This window comes from Neolamprologus brichardi, chromosome 18, assembly GCF_056152115.1.
Source record: "Neolamprologus brichardi isolate AB-2024 chromosome 18, ASM5615211v1, whole genome shotgun sequence".
In the NCBI taxonomy this organism is placed as follows: domain Eukaryota; kingdom Metazoa; phylum Chordata; class Actinopteri; order Cichliformes; family Cichlidae; genus Neolamprologus; species Neolamprologus brichardi.
In genome coordinates this window covers 32299933-32325483 of record NC_142121.1, presented here as the reverse complement: position 1 = coordinate 32325483, position 25551 = coordinate 32299933, and the positions used below count along the sequence as shown (strand labels likewise).

The 25551-nt window shown below is 41.2% G+C and overlaps 1 protein-coding gene across 1 annotated transcript in view; it reads right to left on the bottom strand.

The window, feature by feature from the left end:
• Positions 1–11395: 11395 nt before the first annotated feature.
• Positions 11396–25551, bottom strand: part of zswim5 (zinc finger, SWIM-type containing 5) — a 63376-nt gene continuing 49220 nt past the window's right edge. Inside the window, exons 5-16 of the mRNA XM_006802748.2 lie at positions 24984–25134; positions 24010–24186; positions 23669–23845; positions 22930–23076; positions 22703–22840; positions 19443–19594; positions 18585–18687; positions 18192–18327; positions 17358–17515; positions 17083–17246; positions 16379–16460; positions 11396–15762 (exon numbers count right to left, since the gene is read on the bottom strand). Coding sequence (XP_006802811.1) covers positions 14900–15762; positions 16379–16460; positions 17083–17246; positions 17358–17515; positions 18192–18327; positions 18585–18687; positions 19443–19594; positions 22703–22840; positions 22930–23076; positions 23669–23845; positions 24010–24186; positions 24984–25134 — 2448 coding nt within the window. The 3' untranslated portion in view covers positions 11396–14899. The remainder of the gene's footprint in view (positions 15763–16378; positions 16461–17082; positions 17247–17357; positions 17516–18191; positions 18328–18584; positions 18688–19442; positions 19595–22702; positions 22841–22929; positions 23077–23668; positions 23846–24009; positions 24187–24983; positions 25135–25551) is intronic.

Below are 25551 nucleotides of genomic sequence, written 5' to 3'. Positions count from 1 at the left end.
ATTCACCATTAGATAAAGATTTAATCTGAATTTATATTCTATTATGTTTTTAGATGTCCGTTTTTTTAGAGAAATATCCAAACCATAGCCACTCAGCCTGTCTTTGACAACCACTACATGCCCATCTCAAGATGAATTGTACTTACTTTGATGAGCCCTTAAAAATGGGACTCCTGACAAAATGAATATAAATATGTTTTGCACACAGCAGTTTGTGTTGAGGGCTTTCTCTTGCACTGGCAGGATGTTGTTACAGTTTTTCTTGAGAATGTAGCACCAGTAAAGTCAAGTCTAGGTATAGTCAGCTGATCATGGGTCAGCAACTCAAAGCTTTTATGCAAGAAGACATGGTCATGACAGCCTGCTGAACTTCAAACTGAGGATCAGAATGGGGAAGAAAGATGACTGAATGTGGGATAGTTGATGCAGAATGGGCTGGTTTGTGGTTTTCTCTGTATTAGTGTAGGATCTTTACCTTACAATATAAACTGCCTCGGGGCAACTGCTGATGGGATTTGGCGCTATATAAATTGAACTGAACTGAATGATCTTAGAAAATACTGAAATATTTCATTTTCTGTATAATGTACAGAGTGGGCCATTTATATGGATACACCGTAATAACATGGGAATGGTTGGTGATATTAAAGTCCTGTTTGTGGCACATTAGTATATGTGAGGGGGCAAACTCCTCAAGATGGGTGGTGACCATGGTGGCCATTTAAAAGTCGGCCATCTTGGATACAGCCTTTGTTTTTTCAATAGGAAGAGGGCCATGTGACACATCAAACTTATTGGTAATGTCACAAGAAAAACAATGGTGTGCTTGGTTTCAACGTAACTTTATTCTTTCATGAGTTATTTACAAGTTTCTGACCACTCATAAAATGTGTTCAATGTGCTGCCCATTGTGTTGGATTGTCAATGCAACCCTCTTCTCCCACTCTTCACACACTGATAGTAACACCGCAGGAGAAATGCCAGCACAGGCATCCAGTATCCATAGTTTCAGGTGCTGCACATCTCGTATCTTCACACCATAGACAATTGCCTTCAGATGAACCCAAAAGATAAAAGTCTAAGGGGGTCAGACCTTGGGGGCCATTCAACTGGCCCACAACGATCAATCCACTTTCCAGGAAAGGACCCACTATCGTTGTACCCCATATACCACACCAAACCATCACTTTTGTTGTTCCAACAGTCTTGGAGGGATCCATCCAATGTGGGTTAGTGTCAGACCAATAGCGGTGGTTTTGTTTGTTAACTTCACCATTCACATAAAAGTTTGCCTCATCACTGAACAAAATCTTCTGCGTGAACTGAGGGTCCTGTTCCAATTTTTATTTTGCCCATTCTGCAAATTCTGTGCGCCGATCTGGGTCATCCTCGTTGAGATGCTGCAGTAGCTGGAGTTTGTAAGGGTGCCATTCGTGAGTAGCTAATATCCGCCGAATGGATGTTCGACTAATGCCACTCTCCAGTGATATGCGGCGAGTGCTACGCTGTGGGCTCTTGCTGAATGAAGCTAGGACAGCCACTGATGTTTCTTTTTAGTGACAGTTTTCTTGCGTCCACATTTTGGCAAATCCAACACTGAACCAGTTTCACGAAACTTAGCAAGCAGTTTGCTAACTGTAGCATGGGAGATGGCTGGTCTCATAGGGTGTCTTGCATTGAAATCTGCTGCAATGACCCGGTTATTGCATTCACCAGATATCAACACAATTTCGATCCGCTCCTCACGTGTTAACCTGTTCGACATGTCAATGGCTGTGAACAAAGAGAAACTTGTAAATAACTCATGAAAGAATAAAGTTACGTTGAAACCAAGCACACCATTGTTTTTCTTGTGACATTACCAATAAGTTTGATGTGTCACATGGCCCTCTTCCTATTGAAAAAACAAAAGTTGTATCCAAGATGGCCGACTTCTAAATGGCCACCATGGTCACCACCCATCTTGAGGAGTTTGCCCCCTCACATATACTAATGTGCCACAAACAGGACTTTAATATCACCAACAATTCCCATTTTATTACAGTGTATCCATATAAATGGCCCACTCTGTAGATAGAATATATGAGCACTTCGTTTTTAAAATTAAATCATTAAAAGATGCACAAGTACACACAAACACACACACACACACACACACACACACACACACACACACACACAGCATCATATAGCCTATTGCTCTATTGTCATCAAAATCAAAACTGGCCATTCAGTTGTCTAAGAATATTTCAACAACCACTTATACACCTTATGTTTGCAGTGATGACGTACACAGACAGCGATTCAAGGCTGAGGTCTGAGTTGGAAAATGGGACAAAGACGTCCCAGTGACTGGTTCTTTAACTGGGACAAAAGCGAGACAGTGTCCTGCCTGAAGGTGTGGAAACAAGTTTTCATGACAGTCTGGAGTCCTTTGAGAAAAGCTTTGTAATGAACATCTTTATAAATAAACAGCTTAAGCAGTACAGAACAGTGTGGCCTCTAGAACACAGTAAACGGAATTAGTCAGCTTCTAAAGAAAAAAAGTTCCACTCAACACATCGTGAGTTTTGACCTGTCTGAGTTTTCCACTCAGTTCCAGTGGGCCCGGTTAACAGCTTGATCCTGATGAAATCTTCTGACAGTGTTCTGACAACATGTTACAGTTTCTCAGACTTGGCGTCTTTTGGAGTTTCTGCAATTTGTGAAGTTAAATCCAAGTGATAACCAGCACAGCTGAGTGTTGTTTTTCAAAAGGCCCGAGACAAGTCCAGCTGCCTGTTTGTCTAAATGTCCCTTAGCAAGTTGCACCTTCACTAGATGCTTTTGGTAGTTCGCAAAAAGCTTATGGCATAATTCTCACTGAGATTTTGACCACTCTTCTTGTAAAAATTAGTAGAGTTCATTTAAAAATAGCTTGGTTTTCTGGCACATACCTGGCTTTAAAGGATACTCAATAAAGTAGGGGCAATGTCAGGGCTTTAGTAAGGCGTAACGTTAGCCTGCTTTGTCCATTTCAAAACCAGTTTGATGTGTGTTTTGGATTATTTAGCTGCTGGATCACCTGGGTCTAAACTAAACTGTAACTGTTGATTTGAAGTTAAAGAGTTTGGTGGTAGTCCTCTGTAATTGTTCTAGCTATTTTACACCACAATCACTGGAAGCACAAAAACCCCAGAGCATGATGCTACCACCACCATGCTTGATAGCTGGTACAGTGATTTGAACGGCTCACTTTTACTCCTCCAAACCAAATAGATGACCAAATGCTGGATTTCTCTGTCATGAAGTTGACTACAATTTTACAGAAAAAACACTGCCATCACTCAACAGCAGAGATGCTGTTGATTAATCCGATTACTTTTTTCAAGTAACGAGTAAAGTAAGGGATTACTATTGCAAAAACGGTAATTAGATTACCGTTACTTTCCCGTAGGAACGCTACGTTACTGCGTTACTAAAACCGTGATTTCTTTGCGAGAACGTCTCATGACAGTGACGTAAGCAAGTGCGACGTTTGTGACAACAGCTGTGTGCAGATCAACAATGGATAATATATCGAGTGCGGGAGAGAGTATGAGCATGCAGCGTTTAAAGCGTGGAAGTACTGACCTTATTTTGAGTTTGATTCCATAAAAAGTGACAAAAACATTAGTGTCCGTTGTGCGTGGGAAGAAAACTTCTTTTTACAGCAAAAAAACCCCCCTAAACTTCCAAGCAAGCACCGAGTAGCTACAACGTAATGGGAAATTCACAGAGAAACTCGCGGATTCTTCCACTGACCGCTGCGGCACACCTGCACCAGGGTAAACCTCCGCCTACCCTACTCCTGCTTTACAGGTGAAAATAGAGCAACATGACCGCTGAGTCTTTGACTTTATTTATTTTCTGCTGTGTTTTACTTGCATCTATTTGAAAGACTGAGTGTAAACACACACACAAAAAAATATTTTATGTGCTGGAATGTGCAGAAAATAGGTTTAAATATTAAACAAATTTCTTCCACTCAGAGAATGTTGCATATAATTAAATTTTTGCTTGATGCATAAAGTTAAAAGATTAAAACTAATAAAACAAGTTTTAAAAAGGGACTTTTCCATTTGATTACATTTTGTATGATGGATTATGCAGAAAAAGTAGAATTGGGCTGAAAGATCTATCGCTTTATCACCTATTCAGGTTGTAAATCGTGTTTTTAAAAAGTAACTAAGTAACTAAGTAATTAATTACTTTTGAAAATAAGTAATCGGTAAAGTAATGGGATTACTTTTTTGTGGAAGTAATCAGTAATTAGTAATTGATTACTTTTTTCAAGTAACTTGACCAACACTGCTCAACAGTTAACGATCATACCTTTGATGAAGCTTCACCCTCTGTTAATAGAACTACAGGAAGTCCAGAGAACTGTTAGGAATCTTTTAGCTGAACCGGCTTAGGCTTATTTCATTCCAGGTTCAAATGTCACCCAGCGACAGGCAGCGGTGTTAAAGCCAAGCGTTATCTCCACCAATCAGGTGTCATCCCTGTGAACTGTTTCCAGCTCAGCTGCCAAACAGGCGCTTTACTAAAAAAAAAAAAAAAAAAAAAAAAAGCTAAGCATTTCCTAGTATCCAATCACAATCTTCAAGGTATTTACTCTCTTACAATTTAACAATTTAGTAAATGGGGGCTAAATACAAAGCTACATTTTATTACAGAGAAATCACAGGAATCATTATTTAATCATAACAGGAGCTCAAAGGAGAGATCAGTTAATCCAAAATTGTGTTTTTGTCCAGGAGGCAGCTAAGAACGTCCGATAAGCAGATTCTAGTAAATCCATTTGTTGTTGCTGATGCTGATGTTGTTGTTGTGAAGGATTCCAGCAAACATCACGTGACCTGACTGAGCGGTTTAAGGGTGCTGACTTCTGGGGTTTCCTTCAATCCCGTGTCTGGTTCACAGACGGGACACCAGGTTGTTGTTACTGGGATTGTCCACAATCCCAGTAACAACCATTTTAGATGGTATTTTTTGATAAAATTCAAATTTTATTATGAAAAGATTTCTGGCACTTTAATGATGTATTTGAAAACCACCATTTAAAAGCAACTCTGACCTTTTCAACAAATTTCCTTTGTTTGTCAATAAAAAATATTGCAATTTGCCTGTTTTTTTATTAGTAATATATCAAAAATGTTTAGGTGTATGCATGCTTTATTCTAAGAGCCAAGGATGCAAGGGATTTGATCATTCAGAGGGACAGATTCCATGCATTTTGGGGAATTTGATCAAATAAATGATTGTTAGTGCTTAAAACACCCTTTAACTGTACATTTAAAGCATTTAAGACAAAATCTGTTAATTTGTCCATTAATCAATTTTACATTTGGGCTGCACTTTAAATAGATTTTAATTTCCCCAGAAAACACATTTTAAAACATCCAGTCATGCAATTGTTAAATGTAAGTTTGCTCCCTTACATAACCCAAAGTGACCTAACCATAATAACAGAAATTGATGACAAATTGACCGTTAATATTTCAGATGAACTTCCAAACTAACAGAAAGGTCTGGAAAGTTATGCTGACATTTATATTATTTATTAGTTAAAAGATTCCCATTGGGTCAAATCAAAAAGATGAAGAATTATTTAGCCATCAAACACTTATATCCTATGTTTGAGATCATTTTAATGAAAAACAGTCACAGTTTGTTAAAAATTACAAATGTTACTTCAGCAGCAGCTAAAGAATTTTAACTGTCGAATAATACAAATTTGTTGAGCCTGGGAGCATTTACAGCAGTACAATGGTGCGCGAGAGGCTGGCTGAAAACATGCAGAAACATGTCATCCAGTACAGAGCGCCAGTGTGGACGTGCAGCAGCGAAGCAGCGCCTTTGTTGTTAAAATGGAAGCTGAATGAAAAGTAGAAATCCAGCTTCCAGATAATTAAGACTGTTCAGCAGTGAGTGTTATTAATATGTACAAAAATACACAGAGCTCAAAGCAGCTGATGAGAGGGGGAACAGCAGCAGGCTTTCATTCATCTCACTCCTTTGTGTGGGTGCGGTAGTAACACACTCTCTCTCCCTCTCTGTCTCTCTGTCTCTCTCTCTCTCTCACACACACACACACACACACACACACACACACACACACATGGAGGCTTTTGTTGTGGCCCCCGTATTGCGTAAACAGTGAAGACAAATGAACAAAAATCACCGCTGATTGTCGACAGGTAAGACTAAAGAGGCTTGGGCTGTGTGTCAGTGGGCCATCTGGGAATAAAGTGACAGGCTGAGAGAGAGAGAGAGAGAGCGAGAGAGCGAGAGAGAGAGAGAGAGAGTGTGTGTGTGTGTGTGTGTGAGAGAGAGAGAGAGGGAGAAAGAGGGAAATAGACAAAGAGAAAAGGTAACAATGAATCAGTGCTCTTTAGAAATGGAGATCAATTTCCACATGGTCGCTTTAAAGGCTTTGGCAGGAGAATAATATATAAGTGTGTGCGCTTCTGTGTTCATGTTTGTGTGTCCGTGAATCATTTCATTGTGTACTTGTGTGTGTTTTATGTGCTTATTTTGTGCACAGAGATTGAACAGGTGTGTGTGTGTGTGTGTGTGTGAGTGTGTGAGTGTGTGTGAGAGAGAGAGTGAGTGAGAGAGAGAGGGTGCCTTTGAAGGAGGTCCAGGCTCCATCTCTCAGCAAATCAGCAGGCCAGAAAATCCAATCTGCCTGGAGAGACAGCAGGCTGTACATCATCTGCCATGGATGGACACTATCAGCGCTTTATCAGTGACCACCCCCTTACAAATACACACACACACACACACGCACGCACACACACACAATTTTTCAATAAGCACATGCATGAAAGAACACACACAGCCCACTGTGACAGAGACTGATGGGCGTTATTACCATAGTGGTTGTGTGGAGGGATGGAGGGAGGTGGAGGCAGGAAGTGAAACTCTGGCTTTAGTCCGAGGACCTTGAGACGCTAATGCAGATGCTGACAGCTGTGACAGTCTCTCTTTGCCGGTGATACCTTAGTATTCCAGCATGTACGCCATGTTGATATTAACCTCTGTTGTCACTAAGTTACTCGCAAATGATCCTGTGTCATAGCGTCACACTCATTTGAATAAGAGTGGATGGGTCCCCAAGGACCTCGCACCATTGATGGAATTGAAGAACGGCGGGTGTGGGAGGAGGGGCTTTCCAAAGCTATGTGACGATTAAAGAAACCGCTCTGATGGTATGACTTTAAATTGTGTCATTAGGACTGAATAAAATCCCCCCAGAATGGAGAAAAATAAATAAGCTGAAGGTAAAAAAGAAAGAAAGAAAAAAATGAGCCAAAAGGAAAAACTTTCAATGTTCACGTCCTCAGTGTGCTCACTATAGTGCTAACATGTTTTTCTGTTTACACTCAAAAGCTGTCATGTGCTCTTGCTTTGTCACTATTCAAGTTATGTTTGGACAGGTTAGAGGACCACCAGTGTATATATGGCACTGCCATATACTGTATATAAAAGATGGACATCATTTCTGACTCTGAAGTCTAATTAAAATACATTTTTCTTATATATTACCAAAGCACAACAACAGTTGCCTCAGGACATTTTGTATTGTAGAATAAACAATATTACAGAAAAAACAACAACAATTTTAAAATAAAATAAAATTGAAGAAAAACAATTATTACAGTAAGTTTGTGGTCTAAAAAGCTAACTTCATATCTCACAGAAGGTGGTTGCTGAAAATCTTGGCTGTTCTTGCTGTATGTGTGTATTAATGGAAAGTTCACAAGGAGTCAGTTTAGGCTGGTTTCAGTCTGAGCTAAAAAGAACAACTGTTGCTCAGTGGTCCAAACTGTTGCAGATGAAAGCGAGTTTTGCATTCCTTTTGGGAACTAATTTCCCAGAGCCTGGAGGAAGACTGGAGAAACACACAATCCACAGTGAAGTCCAGTGCAAGATTTCTGCAGTCTGTCGGGTGCCACGTCATCTGCTGGGGATGCAGGTTGGTCCGTTCTGTTTTATCAAGTCCAAAGTGAATGCAGCAGTCTACCTCATGCCTCCATCTGCTGACAAGCTTTATGGAGATGCCGATTGCCTTACTTAGCACCAGCCCACAGTGCCAAAACTGCTATCAAACAGTTTCCTGACTGATCAGACAACTCGACTGGCCTGAACCCCACAGAGAATATACAACAAGAGAAAAGTGAGCTTAAGGTTGCTATTAAAGCAATCTGGGCTTCAGTAACAGCTCAGCAGTGCCACAACTGATATCCTGCATGAAACCACATCACACTGATGTAATAGTTCACGGTAAAGGAGTCACATCCAAGCAGTGAATGTAGAAGCTTGCACAGACAGGTCTTGTTGTTGTGCTCGGGACAGGACGCGCACTTAGTTTAGATATCCAACAGGATAAGTGTATGGAAAGGGAAAAGTACACCAGAGAAAACGTGTGATTGGTTAAAACGCAGCTCGTTTGCTCATGTGTTTAGTGTTTCTTTGTCTGAGTAAATATAAGTATGAGCGGGAGGGGCAGAGCGAGACAGGCTGGGGTGGGGTAGGGTGGGGGGCAGTGGGAAGTGAGGCGAAAAAAAAGATTGGGCTTATAGCAATCACTCCTCCATCTATCTGTCTGGATAATTAATATAAATCTGCTCATTTATCTTCAGCCAATCAATCTAGATTTACACTTGCACATGCACACACACAGGGACGTGCACACACATACATGGAGTTACGAGCACACTTAAATGCTTCTTGATGCCCTGATTGTCTGCTTATATGGCTCTGCAGAAATCTGTAATGAGAGAGAATGAAGCGGCGAAGGCGGGATAGAAGAAAAATATTCTGATTAGAGAAAAATGAGTGAAATATTGATGGAACTCTATCAGCCTCCGTGTGCTTCATTTACCACTCAGGCAGATTGGTTGGATGGGTGAAATTGTAAGGACTGCACCACAGCAGCTGGGAAGAAAACAGGCTTTTAGCCACTTTGGATCACTTGCTGTCACAAAGTTTGAGATTTGTTAAATGTAATTCGAGTTTCTTACAAGTTGGGCATTATATATTCACAGTTTTGCTCATTATCTGTGTATTTCAAGTTTGAAATGAGTTAAGGAAACACAAAAGTCTAACTGGAAAGAAAGGAGAGATGCTTAAAAGAGTAGTTAAATCACATTGCATGAGAGGTAAAAAAAAATAGAAGGAGAAGTTGGTGGGGGAAATACTGAAGTCTTACCACTTGTTTCACTTCCGGTCCATAATATCCACCCACGAGAGCTTTGCTTTGGAACTGAAATGAAAAAACATGATGAAGCAAAACTGGAAAGAATCAGCACAGAACAAAGATAAATAATCAAATGTAGCCTGTTTGTATGACTTACTTTTTTCTTTTTGCCTTATTATTTTTTTATTCTGCTGTTTTTGATGATTACGACATATTCTGTCCCATGTTGATCAACCTTTTTGAGTTCAGTTCAGACCAGTTTGAATGGCTCATTCATTAAAACCTGGTATTTGGGGGGGAAATACATGAACATAATGGGATTTCTCTTAGGAATAACCTCCAAAAACAGTTTTGTGCAATTTCCAACTAGTAAGACGATATTAGTACTGAATTGAAAATATTAATTAAACTGGGCATGTATTGGTAACAGTTCCAGGTATAAACAATTTAAGATGGTTGGAGGGTTTTTAAATATCACCAAGTAATAATTTAGGATCAAATAATACACTTTGTACAACTAAACACATCGATCTAGCTTCATCATAGGTGTAGTAGGCAGTAATTGATTTGTTGCTAGACGAGTACATTATCAACCTGGTTAACTTTCACTGAGACGCCGCCATAAAGGTTCCCATGATTGTGTTGACGATGTCCTGAGGTCAGTGAAGGGGATTTTCCACTAACAGGGCAACCTTTAAAGATGGCAGCGCTATGCCGAGCTTTTCAATCTTTTGTGATGTATTAAATAATTTTAACTAATGTATGTTGGCTCAACAAACAACATCCTGGTAATGTGTTTCACACTTTATTCATAGAAAAGCACTGAGATTCCAACACAAATCAATATAAAATGGTAGTAGCGTTACATAAATAGTAATAAATTCTCGCTTTATAGACAGTAGCTCAAGAAGTCGCACAAAAAAAAAAAATTACAAAAAAAGAAAAGGTGTTGATGATAAGCTATGATACTTCTGTGGCAACAAATACTGGAGATACCTTTTCATAATCAGTAGCACAAAGAGGCAACAAACACTTTCAAATATCCCTTAAGTTGGAAAGAATTCAAAAACAAAAACTGGGAAAACAGTAGGTGAACTAGATCTCTACCAGCAAACAGTACTTCTCCTACAAACCAAAGACAGACGGGGACAACAAAGAAAAACGCCCAGGAACTGGCTGAGTTAGTTAATAAAGAAGGAAAAGAAAAGGAAGGAAAACTTTGTTGCAATGCTGTCAGTGAATGCATCACATAAAGGCAGCCGACTGGAGCTCCCCGGCAAAATTATTTTCCTAATATATTATCAAAAAAAAAAAAAATCAATGTATCATTTCATTATCCTCATTATGTAGAAACCTCGCAGCTTTATTTCGTTCTCTGCAAGCTACTGTAGCGCACTGATGTCAACGTGTTTCAGGATAGTCGCACTTAAACGCAACTGGCTTTAAATCCAACGTCCTCCTTGTGCGAGAGGGATCGAGGTGTTCAAGAACATTAGGGGAAAACAAAACTATAGAAGACCTGAACTCAGCCAGTTTAATGTGGTGACAAGGAGCTGAGAAAGCAATTTTTAAAAAAAAAAAAAGTTAGAAGGAATGAGCACGAGGTCATCCACAGGCCGTCTCTTTTTTTGTTCATACAGTTGCCGTTTCTAGACATTTGCGTTTCGTCTCACCACAGTGTTGCCGCACAATACGACACCTCTGAGAAGACACTGAAGGCTTTAGTCCTGATTAAAGAAAACCAACAAACAAACAAAACAAATAAAAAAATTAACAACGTTTGTACATTGATCGACCAGAAAGGCATTTTCCACCGTCTTTCGCTTTTTCGTCTCCTCTAAACGTTGCAGCGGAAACAGGCCGGCCACTGTGCACTGTCCAAATACAAGCGTGATGGGTCTCCTTTTCGTCCGCAACACCCCCGTTCTCATTAATAGTGGTTCAACCCACTGGGTCTCTGCACTCAGTTTTAAGGGGGTATATTAAAGAGGGGACAACACCATCGAAGTGGTTCTGCATAGTCAGGTTTAGTAAGAATCCGTTTACAAATGAATGCGTTCCTCATTTTACTCAACTTCAAATAACATGCTCACTTTTGGAAAACACCCCCATCCCCCCATCTTCTATAAAATACAAATAATAATAGCTATTATTGCAAAGCAAAAAAAAAAAAAAAAAAAGCCAAAAAACAAAAACTGAAAGAAATGTACACAGGAGCACCTGAGAAATGCCTTGAAGTCTTTGCTCTTACAAAAAAAAAAAAGGGAAAAAAAAGCTGTCAAACACCCCTGTCCAAAACAATTCAAGTACACCCCGTCAAAATCATAAAAACAAAGAACAAAACCATAACATACATCATAAATAATTATAACTTTACAATTTTTTGAATTGACACTTTAGTATTTACAATATCTTAAATGCTAAATGCTACTACTTTTTGTTTTGTTTCTTTAAGTGGTGTCCCTGAGAACTGAGTTTAGCCTCTCTTCTTTTTGCTCAGTTTTCCTTTTTTCATTCCCATTCTTCTATCTGCATTTCTTCAGATCCAAAAAAACAAAAACAAAACAAAAAAGACAGAGAGAAAGAAAGTAAAGGCCCAGAGTTGTGACTGACTACCCAGGTTTTGGGTGAAGGTAGCTCTTGTGGAATGTAAAAGCAGACAGGAAAATGTTCCTCCATTCAAAAAGTGTTCTACCAATAAATAAATGCTGAAGCAGGCAGGAACGCACTGAAGAGGTATTCGTGTGAAGTGCTTTAAACGATGACATTAAGTCTGACCAGTAAAAGATTCAAGCTCTTTCTGTACTGCATTACTGCCGTTAACAACAACACTTTGCCACTGGGTAAGAAAAAGGGGGTGTGGAGATCCCCCATAAAGAGAAAACTGCTTCCTGTGCCAAGATATGTGGTCTCAAATACATACAATGAAGTCATCAAGTAAACTCTAGTCTTTGAGTTTGCACTGCAGCCCTGTGAGAAAGTCAAGGAGGACTCATCTTCACTGTCGATGATGATCATGACCAGCAGCTTTCACAGGTGACTTTGCGTCTTTTCCATCACAAGACCGAGAAACTGAAGGAAAGATGACGGGGCTAGTCTATTTACTGCTGCTCACCTGATATTTAACATTTTACATTTATGTCTTTTTAATTTTGTTTATTTAGGTTTTCAGTGGTTCTGAACACACTACTTGAATACCTTTAATATTTTTGTCCATGAAGCGCCTTGAGGCGACTTTTGTTGTGATTTGGCGCTATATAAATAAAATTGAATTGAATTGAATGTGGGACCAGCAGAGTAAGCTAAAAACAAAGCTAACTAATGACGCCAACGCAGTGGGGCAACAAACTGCAGTTCCACAATAAAATACCCAACAAGCCAAATATTACATTTAAAATTAGTCTGTTGCAGCTCTAGTCTTTCTTTTTTTAAATTTTGCTTGGACTAAAAGATTCTGGGGAGTAGATTTTGTTTTCATTTTTAATGAATGCATGCCGCTAAACCAAGCTAGCTAGCCAGCGCTAGCATAGGCAACTTCCTGCTCTCATCCAAAGAGGGTCACATCTGGTTAAAATATTATATATAAAATCATAAAATTTTATACAATTATTGAAATCTCTTTATCATCAAGCAGCAATAATAAGCTAACAGCACACTGACATTAGCACATTATATCTCTGTTGCCTGGGTTCTCTCTGGGTGGTGTGGCTTTCTCCCACAGTCCAAAGACATTAATTGGTCATCCTGAAATAGCAGTTAGTGTAAATTTGAGTGCGACCTGTCCAGGGTGTGCCCCATCTATCACTCATGACACCAGGGATATGCTCAAGCAACCCGGCAAACCTGAAGTGGACAAGTTGTTATGAAACTGCATGGATAGATGGATAGATGGATCCTCCCACCCACTTGGTTAAATTGTATTAAATTTTCATTATTTTTTCAAACCCCATTTAAAGTCCCTTTCAAATTTGTCATAAATAACTCTGCTAGTTTCTGATAAAGTGACACTGTGGCGGCTCTTGTAGACATAGTCATTGCAGGCATGTCACATTTACTGTATGCATAAATTAAACTGTATGTTAATTAATGAATAATGTGAGATGTTTTCTTACTACAACATGTCACTACACGCTGTCTTACTCCCAGTATGCTCTGTATCGAACCTCTGCCTTTGTACTTTGTTTCAAAGTGGAATGTGTTGTTAGTGGAGGTATCTGAACCCAGACCATCTAAACCTAAACAGGTGGTTCTGGTGACTAAACCCATTCAAATATTGAGCTGAAACGATCGCAGTTAAAAACCAATTGCTAAGCCAAATTTCACAATGAGACATGATGCCAAAGGAAACATTTGCAGATGTTTCTAAGCCCAACTTAGCAAAACTAGCATGGTGACATCTACAAGAAATGCACTTTATGTTGGTTAAGACACATGACCACAGAACTCAAACTTCATTCTGCGGTTTTAATGATTACTGAGCCAGCATCATGAACCAGCTGAGGATGCATTCCTTTGAGGTAATGCATCTGATTTCCAGTTCTTGTGATGGAAAAGGGACTTCGGCGACATGCAGAACTAACAGTCAGTGAAATCAACAAGGCCCCAACAGGTTCCAACGCTTCTTTGCACAACACCAGAAAGTGAACTTGTTTTAGTGATAAAAACGAAGCAGAGGCTTGATTTATATTGCTTGCTGACTAAATCTCAATGTAGTGATGGTAAAGTGGGTGCTGGAGTCTTGCACGTTTAAAAGGTTTTGGCCACAAATAGCTGAAGAGCAGTGCAGTGGATGAGACTCCACCGGTTCTCACAGTTGTATTTTGTCACTGTAAATAAGCTTATAGGAGGGCATAACAGATATACTGTATTTATATATAGAGACTCGACTACCCTACCTTAGCTAAAGCAGCAGCCTGAACGTCACTGTCAGACATCTGGATTTAAAAACACACACCCTGTGAAGCATCGTTGGACTTCCTATTTTAGATATTTGTCAGAAACCAGCAGGTGAAGGTTTTTAAATCTGCAGGTACTGATTTCCCCCACAGAGAGACCACATGGGGAGTTCTGTATTCTGCCCTCTCTACTCAAAAATGCCCTGAATGAAACAAAGAGGCCATTTCTGATCAAGAAGTTAAAGCTGACAGTACAGTCGAGGTATGACAATAACACTATGTGCGTTTTTGACCTCAGTGGATTTTTTTGGGAATAACATGCTTCTTCCACTCTGAAAACCTCTCCTTCTTCTTAACCCCAGCTGAAAGCATCTTCTGGCTCAACAGTACATACAGCTAAATCATTTGGTTTTCATATCATCATGTACCCCCACAAAACTAAAGTTTGTTTTGCTTTTGCAGTCACATTCTTTTGACTTTTTTTCCTTTTTTTAAACACTAAATTTAACATTAGTAGGAGGGCAAAATGCTTTGTTTTTCTAGTTGCTTAGTTGACATTTCAAACCTTTCCCCCCCTTTTGCAGTCTTAATGAAGTAGAGCAATGTACTGCGAACACTTCCTGGTTCACATTCAAGAAAGAGAACAACAGGATAAAACCTCAGTCAGCAAATGGCTCAAAATACGTGAAAATAAAAAGAAATAAAACTTAAATTAGAAACACAGAAGTGTAACTGCTTCCCCCAAGAAGAGCGTCTCTGTGAGAGAAGGTCAGTAAGGTCAGCCGAAGCGCTCCCTGACCAACATCATCAGTTTCTTCTTGCCCTTGTAGATCTGTTTCAGGTTGTCTATGAACTGGGCGAACTGAATGTGTCCGTCCTGTGCCAGCAGAAAAGTCTCCCGCGCTTTGCTCAGGAACTCTATGAACTCTCCATAGTGCCGTGGACTGATGTGCGTCAGCCGAGAGTGCGTGGTGTTGATATACGCCGAGATCGTGGCGTCCAGGAGCTGGCGCAGCGGTGCCTTATCCGTAGACATCAGCTTCCCAGAGTTCCTTCTCCCAGGAATTCCAGCGAGACCCGGCGCAGTCATAGTGCACCGCCGTAGAATGTCAGACAACACCGTGGCGCAGTGCACGCTCTTCACCACCAGCGGAATAATAGCCGCAAGCTCATTCTTCCCCAGCGAGTGGCTGAGCGCACAGGCCCACAGCACGTCGTTAATAGCTGGGTGAGTGTCTTGGTTGTAGGCCAGGTTGAGATGCGTCATGGCCAGCGAGGCCAGCTTGAACGACCGCAGGGGGTATCCTCTGTGCTCCATGTACCTCGCAATGGTAAACAGCTGCGAGTAGGTCATGCCCGTCGACGCTGCGTCAATCACGATCTGGTAAGCCGTCTCGAAGGCGATGTGGTCCTTCTCGCAGAGCGTCAGAGCTGACAGGGCGCAGTTCTGGGGGTCCTTCATGGCACACTGCAGGGCCAAGGTCCTTGCGCAGCTTGCAAGCTCCTCCCGCTGGGGGTAGTCGAGGCTGAGGCGCAGGATGGTGTTATGGGACATGACGGTGGCCGCCACGATGCTGGTGGCTTCGGTGGGCGTGAACAGAGTATACCAGCTTTGTAAGATGCTCACCAGCGCCCGCAGACCTGATGAGAGGAAAAAAGAGATTTACCATTCAGTGCTTGTGACCAGAGTTTCACACTATTCACATCAGCAAGCTCGGCACTTTGAAGTGCTGTCCAGATGTAGAGCGAGCACTACTATAGCTTATATAGTACACTCAAATGCCTCATGAACAGCAGCCCGGTGGTCACTACCAAACGACTGTATAGCACCGTGCACTGAGCTGAAGGATTAAGGAAAGAGAAAACAGAGCAGCACTTCACACTCAGCTTTTCAGTTAGGAGGGAAAATGAAGCCATGTGTACCTCGACCTATAATCGTCCCAAATTGCTAAAGTTACTAAAATCATTAAATCATTTCATTACACTTGGTATAATTTTAGTCTCTATTCTTAAAAAGATTACGGAGGCATAAATTTGACTTCTTAACTGATGGTGCAACATGTCATGCAGCCCCTCTTGTCTTCAAAGATCAAATGAGGGAATCTCTTTTGGGAAAACATCGTTCATCCCTCCTCATTTAGACTAACAAGACACTTCAGCTCAAAAGAAACTGTAAAGCTGAACTTACTGAAGATCACAACGCAGCACGGAGGCTGTAATTAGAGCATGAATCCGCTTTAAAAACAGATGCACATACCGACTTCAGTGGCGCAGGTTACCAGCCAGCGAACCATCTCTCTCCTCCTCCAGTTCAGAGTGGACAGAGTCATCCTCATCACCTGCAAAACACGCGTGGAGAACATGATGCGCTCTGTTAGCGCCATTGAACCATTACACATTTCTATACTCTCTTGGCAGTTTTCATGAATACGTGCATTTGGAAATCAAAGCATTTTTTCGTAGTGTGTGATTTTCATAATTTATCTGTTTGAATGGCACCACATGGCTCCTCTGATGACAGATGTAACCAGAATATGCTCATAATTGCACAGATGATGATTTGCGACCCTTCCATTTTGAGCACTTTATTAGCAGTTTTGCTGACAGGAATTCAGCCGATACTCTAAATACCAGCAGAAAGAGACGGGGGAAGCCACAGCGTCACTGCAGCCTGATGATCTGAGGACTTTTCTGTGTTTACTGTGGGACCCAAAAGGTTTAATTATGTGGTTTCTTCTCATCAACAACGGTAAGACTCTGTGTGATGTTTTTGCTGTTAATTTGTAGTGGGGCAGCAGAGGGCTGGAAAAAATGACAAGGTGAAGGAAACCGTTGCATGTTTTGACTGGCGATCGGTGCTCTGATTTGATTTTCTTTGCTGTGGTGAAATGATCTGTGAAAATTACTGACTTGCCCTCATACTTCGACTGCACTCTCTCCATGCACACGCACATACAGTACCTGCAGTCCTAGCTCCAGCGCCACGTTGAGCAGGGTTATATCGGGTGGGCTCTCTGCGGGTGTCGCTATCTTAAAGGCGTCTTGGGCCAGTTTGAAGATTAAGGAAGAGGAGTGGATGTTTTTCTGGATGGCTTCCAGCACCGTCCGCAATCTCAACATGTCGCCTGCAAGCAAAAAACACAACGCAAACTAAGATCATGATGGAGAAATACCTCAATTGCCAGATTTGCCTGTTTGAGTAACATCTGAGCGGACATTCAATAAGCTGACGTTACCTTTAGCAGCAGTGAGCATGGTTGAAGCCAGCTCACACTGCTGTGACTCCAGGTGGCCCAGTGTGAACCAGCGTGGGTATCTGCTCGGAACTATGGAGATACCGTGATGAGGGTGGCCGACATCCCCGGAGCCCGCCGATGACTCCAGAACTGGCAACCTGGCACATGTAGTAAAAGATCTGTTTTAGACAGATGGCACTTTGTCCTGATGTTTTATTTATTCCAAGAGTAACACTAAAATATGGCTCTGAGTATGCGTTCAGTTACAGCTGCAGTATGTGCAACCGTATTATTTTTATGTCAAACTTTATGCTGGGACATATGGCAATTTAACACGACACATTACCAAAGCATCACAAAAACAATTACTTCTGTGCACTCAGCCAATACAACAGCCCTATAAAAAACTTCAACTTTCAACCCAAATGTTCACCAATACCTCTAAAGAAGTTATAGCTACACAGAACACAGCTGGCGTCAGTGACAACAGATACGACACAGAGTACGTCAGATAAAGCATAAAAGAAGGTGTCGAGGTGGGTTACAAAGCATATTGCAGATGCATAGCAGCCGTGAGCAGGCTACACTTAAATAGCTAGTTGGCTATTTTATATGTGGCACTAAATCTTTGGCTGTCACAAAGTAACCGTTAAGTCATATCTTCTGAATTAATTTGGAATACTATTCAGATTTAAAAAGCCATGTCATGAAATAGAGGCCCTTATTCGTTTTACTGTGGCCCTGTTTGCGTAAAGGCAAAATTACCATCATTTACACACGCAACATAAAATACATCAATAACTGTTTGAAGCTGCAGTGAAAGGGGAGTCTGACCTCATGGCGCGGAGAGCCACTTTATAAGCCAGGTCTGCGTCATGCGGCAGCAGGGCAGAGAACAGGTACTTGGCGAAGGTGTGCATTGGAACACTTTCCCTGTGGATGACCTCACCCAGACCGCTGAATGGGCCAGCTGGAGCAAAGAGAAAAACAAAATATTCTTTACCTTCTGTCTCAAGAACGTGCCACAAGAGACCACTGTGCTATGGGCTCCACTGCACTAAACAAATATTGAAGTCAAAGCTTTCAAGCTACACTTTACAACCGTCACAACAAAAACCTTTCATGTTCTGGACTCAAAACCGAGCAGGTTTCAATATCTGATGAATGTTCTTAATATTGGACAAAATAAACAAATGAAATTTATAAAATTTACTGCAGACACCGTACCTTCTAGTAGCTGTATGGCCTGCTTCCGGAGGGTCTGAACCAATAGATCGTCCAGCTCCAGTTCCTGAAGCTTTGCAACAATCTGCTCCTCATTACGACACACCTAGAACATGTTGAAGACACAAATAGCATTCACTCCAACTATAAGAACATTTTCAGTTCTGAAGTAGCCATTTAGCTATTAAGTGTTTTCAGTGGAATTCAACTACTTTCAAGAATTTCAAGAAAAAAAATGTGTATCAACCCACCAGCATGAAAAATAATACGACAGAAAAGATCAAAAGAGTTTTAATACCTTTCTAAGAAAGGGTTTTGACCTTAAGACATTAAATGACAAGTACGTTCTTACAAACTGGCATCTATTCACATCTGTTGTTACAGCACAGATGATAGAAATTTATTTCACTGGGAAAAAAAATCTAGTAAAAGGTCTGTGTATGCATGTGACTGGTTTTAAATGCAATTCTTGGTTGAAACATTGAGGCTGCAGCTAATTCCAGTGACATTAGGAAAGGTCTGTGGCAGCAGTGTTAAGCCCTCTAAAGCAGATTAGCATTTACACAAAGAAATGTTCCATGGATTTATTTTAAATCACAGTGAACTTAAGTACTGTGGCTTTCTGCTTGTTTTTCAGGAAACAAATGCTGCGACCTTTTCCCTCTCCTTCCATGACATTTACTTTAAACAAAATCATAAATTACAGTGATTTACTGATGGCGATGGTGACATCTACAAATTTACACAAACCTCTTTATATAATAAAAGTGTGCCATAGGTGTATTTTGGTGTTCACTAGCAATTCAAGGATCCTCACTCTACTATATTCTCTATGATTTTAAGGTGATATTAAATTATTACCTTATCCTGGGCATACAGTCCCTCAGGCATGATCCTCTGCTGACCCATACCCATCAGAGCCACCTCTAAGGCCAGAGTCAAGTAGGACTCCCCTGCATCTGGGCTGCCCCACACTGGCACATGATGGTAAACTGGAGGTCTGGGGTCACAGTCTAAAAGGAAAGATTCCCCCAAAAATGTAAGTCATTAACTTCACGTCATCTATACTGGTTTCAGAATGATAAGAAATCCAAGGAGACAGAAAAACAAAGACACCAACTCAGCAAAGATTCCTTTCATAACAGCAAAGTTTCAGAAGTCCACCTTATCCAATACTGACATGCTGCCCTAGCAGCTTCCAATCACCTTGTTTATAATCTAAATGGAAAAAAGCTTTAAATATAGTTTCTTCTTTATTTTAGCTTTATTACTTCAAAGAGAAGATTAGGTTTTTGCTATGGTACACTACCTTCACAGCACAAAAACATCCCAAATTGCCTCAACAAACTCACTTTAGAAGTCGACAAGCTATTTAATTTGGCTAATTCAGAGAAACTCCACTAGACCCCATTAGCGTATTAGCATAAGCAAAAGTAAAGTACATAATATTGCTCTGGTTTTATCAATACAACAACTCCAGCAGAAGGATTTTCATAAAACATAAAAGATTGTTCTGGGATGATTTTAACATTTATTTAAAATGTGTAGAAAATAGAAAATTATCACAATATGAACCAAAACCACTTTTATCTGCCTAGTAGTATATAAAAGATTACTGTTAAAGATAGTCAGAGCCTGCAAGCTTAGCACATTGCTAAACCATAAAGTTAATGGGTTATAGGAATGGCTACATGGTGCATATATAATGGCACTGCCATATCAAAAAAAATTATAATCTGTTGTAGGACTAGCATTTGAAGAGGAAAATAAAACAATAGCAGAAAAAAATACAAGAAAAATACACATGTGTGTGCTATATAAGCCACAGTGATATAGCATTTATATCAGTGTGGCTTAGACAGTAGGTTGTTCATATATGTAAGATGGCTGCTTGCCCTAAACTAATGCTTGACAATTATAACTGAGAACAGATGCCACAAGAGCCTCAGCTGTTGATTGGTGCCCATTTGTTCTCTCTTGCTCCCCCTCCCATCGTTCTGCTTAAATCCCGCCTGAGCAAGAGATCCCCCCCCCCGCCCCCAAATCCTGTTTATTCTAGGGATGTGTGTATATATGTGTAGTAATCTAGAGAAAAGTGGAAACTGGGCTTACAGACTTAACCCCTTAGCCAACTTGCTGTTGTTTCCTCTCCCTCTAGATTGATTGGTTGATGTGAAAAGGCCAGAGAAGGAATCGTATTTCGATTGGGTTAGACATGGTCTAGATCCACCCACTTTACAACAGATGTTCCCAGCTGTCTCACATGGGGAATGAAAACATGGTGACCAGGCTATACTCCCAAGCACGCAAAATTATCATACCACTCTCCTCAAATTCCCAAAACAACACAAAACAATCATTCTTTCTGTTGTTCTATCTCACACACACGCACACACACACGCACACGCACACACACACACACACACACACACACACACACACACACACACACAGAGATGAGTGTGCCAGTGGTCAGCATTGTCTGAACTGACAATAGTTCCCTGTAGCCTGGTAACAATGAGAAAACCCAACCCCTATTCTGTTCAGTTGCAATAGCCACTGGTGCAAAAAGGGAAAAAAAAGAAATCCCTGGGCAGTGAGAAAATGCAAATGGTGATACATTCTATACATACCCCCCACACACAAATACATGAACGCACAGGAGTGTGGTCTGGACTAAATGAGCAGGGTGTTCCAGCCCAATCCATTCATGCTCTCCTAGTTTATGGCTGCCTGCAGCACAATAGTGCCTAGTCCTCATATAAGACCATGGCGTCTGTTGTGTGATGAGTCACTGCTGGTGAACCCGATCACCTCTGGTTAGGATTATATACTGCATCAGCTGGTGATGTGGGCCTGAAATTATACCTTGCGTTTCGTAAATGGGCTCTTTGTATAGTTGTGTAAGAAACCTGGGCTCTGACTCATGGGTATGTATGTATTTTGCTAAGGTGCATGTTAAGACGTTGGTTTGCTGTGTAGATGTATTGGATAGAAGCTTGGCTCAACAGTGATGCAGACTAAACAGCAGACGCAAAGAGACTAAATCTTTCTTTTTTTTCAAATGCATGTTTCAACATGAAAGCAGAGGTTTTCTAAACTTCTCAGCCAAAAAAAATTAAGAAATCACTGTGTGCAGCGTAATCTCTGAATTTGATATGACTCTCTAATTTGATATGACTGTCCATCATATTTTACACCACAAACTATAACTGGTTTTAAGGAGAACATGCAGCTGTTGCTGAAGCTATCTTACAATCAAAAATGGGATGCCTCAGGGTTCTATCCTAGGTCCACTGCAGTTTATATTGTTACTTCTAAGCTATGTTTCAGTGTATGCCTTCATTCTTTTTAGTTTTAGTGATGTGTTTTATATGCCCAAGGCTTTAACCTTCAGTCTGCAATCTTCAGTTTCATGTCATCACTCTTTAATCACAGACTTGTTTTAGATCCACAGATAATGATTAGATGATCTACTTCTACCTCTGACTCTTCAACTACCTTGCAATTAAAACTGTAAATGGCACCCACATAACTCTTTCTGAGCCCTACAAATAACTAGGAATTTGGCTTACAGAAAAGATATTTAAGTTGGGATGGTTCAGAAAATTAGGGGGGAAAAAAAAGTCACACTTGGCTTTTCATTCAGTATTAGCAATGTCTGTCTTCTAACCATAAAGGAGTTCACTTTTATAGCCCTTGACTGTAAAGATATTCTATGCAATCATGCTGCCTCAGCAGTTAAACTCTGTATACCACAGTCTAGTATACTTTCAACAATAATGACTCAGCACCTTTCTCTGTACGAACAGGTTTTTAGACGTCCTTGTAGTGAAAAATATTTAGCCATTACTTGTTTATTAGCCATTTTATCATAATTATTAGCTATTTTTTGCTCTTACTTATTTAGAAATATTGTCCTATTTAAATCCAATAAGTAAAGCACACAAACCAGTAAAAGCTTAATTTGACATGTTCCTCATATACTCAAAGATATACTTGTATATCTTTGCAGATCTTTGTGATCAACGAACTGCAAACTGCCATCAAACTAGACACCCAGCTGTGATGACCTCTTGAATACAATAAGAAGGGTAAGAACGGTGCCTTTGTTTTCGTACCTCCAGTGTCCATGGTGTTGTCGTCATCAACACGGCACGTTTCTGTGAGCGTGATAAACAGGCAGCCAATCGGGTCTAACGGATGGCCCACCCAGCCTTCCAGGTTAGTGGTGGAGGTAACACCCCTCTGGAGAAGTTCTGAGAAAGGTACAGGAGGGGGAGAGACCGACATTAGAATCACCAGTTGAGACGCTGCACTTTCTCCAGAAAGCCAACAATGCCGTTACCTTTCTTTTGGTGTTTGTAGATGTCCATCTGCCTCTGCTGTTGTAGGCGGAGGGTGTTGATGATGGCGACGGCCAATCGCAGGGCTTCTCTGGAATAACCGTGTGAGCGCAAGGCGTCGACGCGAGCACATGCCGTTGGGACGTGGTCTGTGTGGTGAACACAGAAATAAGATGAGGTCAGGATACCTTCACAAGCACACAAACTCCTTCCTATACACACATTGCACTTTAATCACACACGCACACACACACACACTACAGGATGTATGATGCAGTTAGTAATGGCATGTGCAGACTCAAACTCACATCCAAACTCACAGTGCAGTCTCAGCAGAAAGCCTGTGTGTCTGATAGCTGGCTTAAGTTGCAGAATCTGACAGATCTTAGCTGGAAGCTGCTTACTGCAGATACTGGCCTCAATATCAGCAGAATTACTCTGTGTGTGTGTGTGTGTGTGTGTGTGTGTGTGTGTGTGTGTGTGTGTGTGTGTGTGTGTGTGTGTGTTTTGGGTTGGCTTTTAGCTGAATCTGAGATTGTGTGCACAAGCTGACACACAAACACTGTCGTTCGTCCTGAAAATGATGCCTTGTAATGAAGAAACTGTCTGCTCCCCAGTGCATGTTTGTAGCCTATATTATTTGACTAAATCATGAATGTGCACTTTTACACATCACAGACTGTAAATGATGCAAAAGGTAAATACGGTTGCTTTTCCTGGACCTGAGTAATGAAACCCTACCTAGCCAGAGTGGCAGGCCCTGCGGGCTGAACAGCAGGCTCTCCCCTTCTCTTTGGTAGGACGGAGACATGTAGTAGTCGCTACTAATGATCCTCTGCAGGTGGCTGTCCTGCCAGTGGAGGTCGCAGGCCTCGACAGCCCGACTGAACACAGTCCTCCGCGGCCTGGACAGAGAGTCTAATGCGACACACACAAAAAGCATGGTTACTGGTAGAAACGAGGCGCGTGCAGTCTATATTGTTTAGGTTGTAGAATCTTTCTGCTAATTCAGATCAGTTCTTGCTTGCAATTGCAGTAAGCTCAGAATTTAATGTGTGCACATTTGTGGTTTTGGTGCTGACCCTGGGCGAGGTTGCTCTGCGGCAGAGCGTTGGTAATGTTGGGAAGTTCGCTGCCATAGTTGCCGTCCTCCAGTGGGCAGATGTCCATGTCCCCCCACTTCTTCAGCTGCTTCAACCAACCACTCTTCTCCTCGCTTTTACAGTGAGGATTTAGCACCACACACACCCACAATGCACCTGTGAACAGTAAGGGGATCAGATGTCAGACTCTTAATAACAGAAGCTTTTAAGAGGGGGGTGTATCCCTAATATGGTTATGTCTTTGAAACTATACTAACCAAATACTCAAATATTTTGTTTACCAGGTGCAGCCAATCAGAAGAAAGTAGGCTTAAGGTGATCTGCACTAAGACCTAGTGTAAATTACTTGATAAGCTAAGCAAGAAAATGAACACTGCATTAATGATTCAAAACTATCTGGGTGGTTGCTGTCCTGAAAAACTTTACCAGCTTTTTAAAAACCCAGCAGTTCTTCTTCTGCAACAATTCTCAAAAAAAAAAAGAAAGAAAAAGAAAGAAAAAAATTAAGTAAATCTGTGTGTTTTAACTGGCAGGCTTTCACATATCAGAGAAAAATCAGGCAGCACACTCTGACTGTCTGGCTGTTATTCATGTCTGCGTCTGTGTCATGATCTCCCCAGCTCACCCAGGAAGTGTTCTTATTGACCTCCTAAATACTGCGATTGATTGTGGAGAAGCTGAGCAGCCATATTGATCGGCAGCCTTTATCATTCACTCAGTGCAGGTGGAGAGAGAGGCCCGGGCATGAGGAGGAGCAGCTGACTGGATAACCTAATAGCTTACTGAGTAGATGGATGTTTACCTGACACAGTGACTAGAAATTTGTCAGAACAACAAAAGGAAGACTTCTTTAGGGCTGTGACTGCACCAACTACACAGCCGATCCCTTCTGATTTTCTGAACTAAAACTGTCAGACATCGCACTCTCTCTGTGTGTGTGTAACTGTTCTTACCCAGCTCATCCCAGAGCTGCCTGCACTTGTCCGTCATGCCTGTGCCTTGTTGTCTCCATAGTGACAGTCGGGGGTCTGCCATGAATTGTTCCGTTATGAGCGTTAGCATTCGGGCACCGTTGGAGTCCCGCATTCGCAGCATCTCTCGCACCTGGAAAGAGCACAGGCTTGGTAACTGTGAGTAACACAACAGTCTGACTGAGCAGCATGGACCTCCTGCACCTTAGAATAATCACACAGGCTGACGCAGAAGGTGGAGGCAAAGAAAAAGACAGAACACATCTCAAGTGCACATACTTGGCAATAGAGAAGAAGTTGGGACATTTTGTGCACATTTGCATTCTTACTGGAAGTTGGGTATGTAAACCACTTACTACTTTCAGTTTAGAACATTAAACATAACATTGTTTTTACATTGTGTCGGGGTGGCTGTGGAGGCGGTAGAGCAGGTCACCTACTAATCAGAAGGTTGGTGGTTCGATCCCCGTCTGCTCCAGTCTGCATGCCAAATATCCTTGGGCAAGATACTAACCCCAAGTTGCTCTCTGATGCATCCATCGGAGTGTGA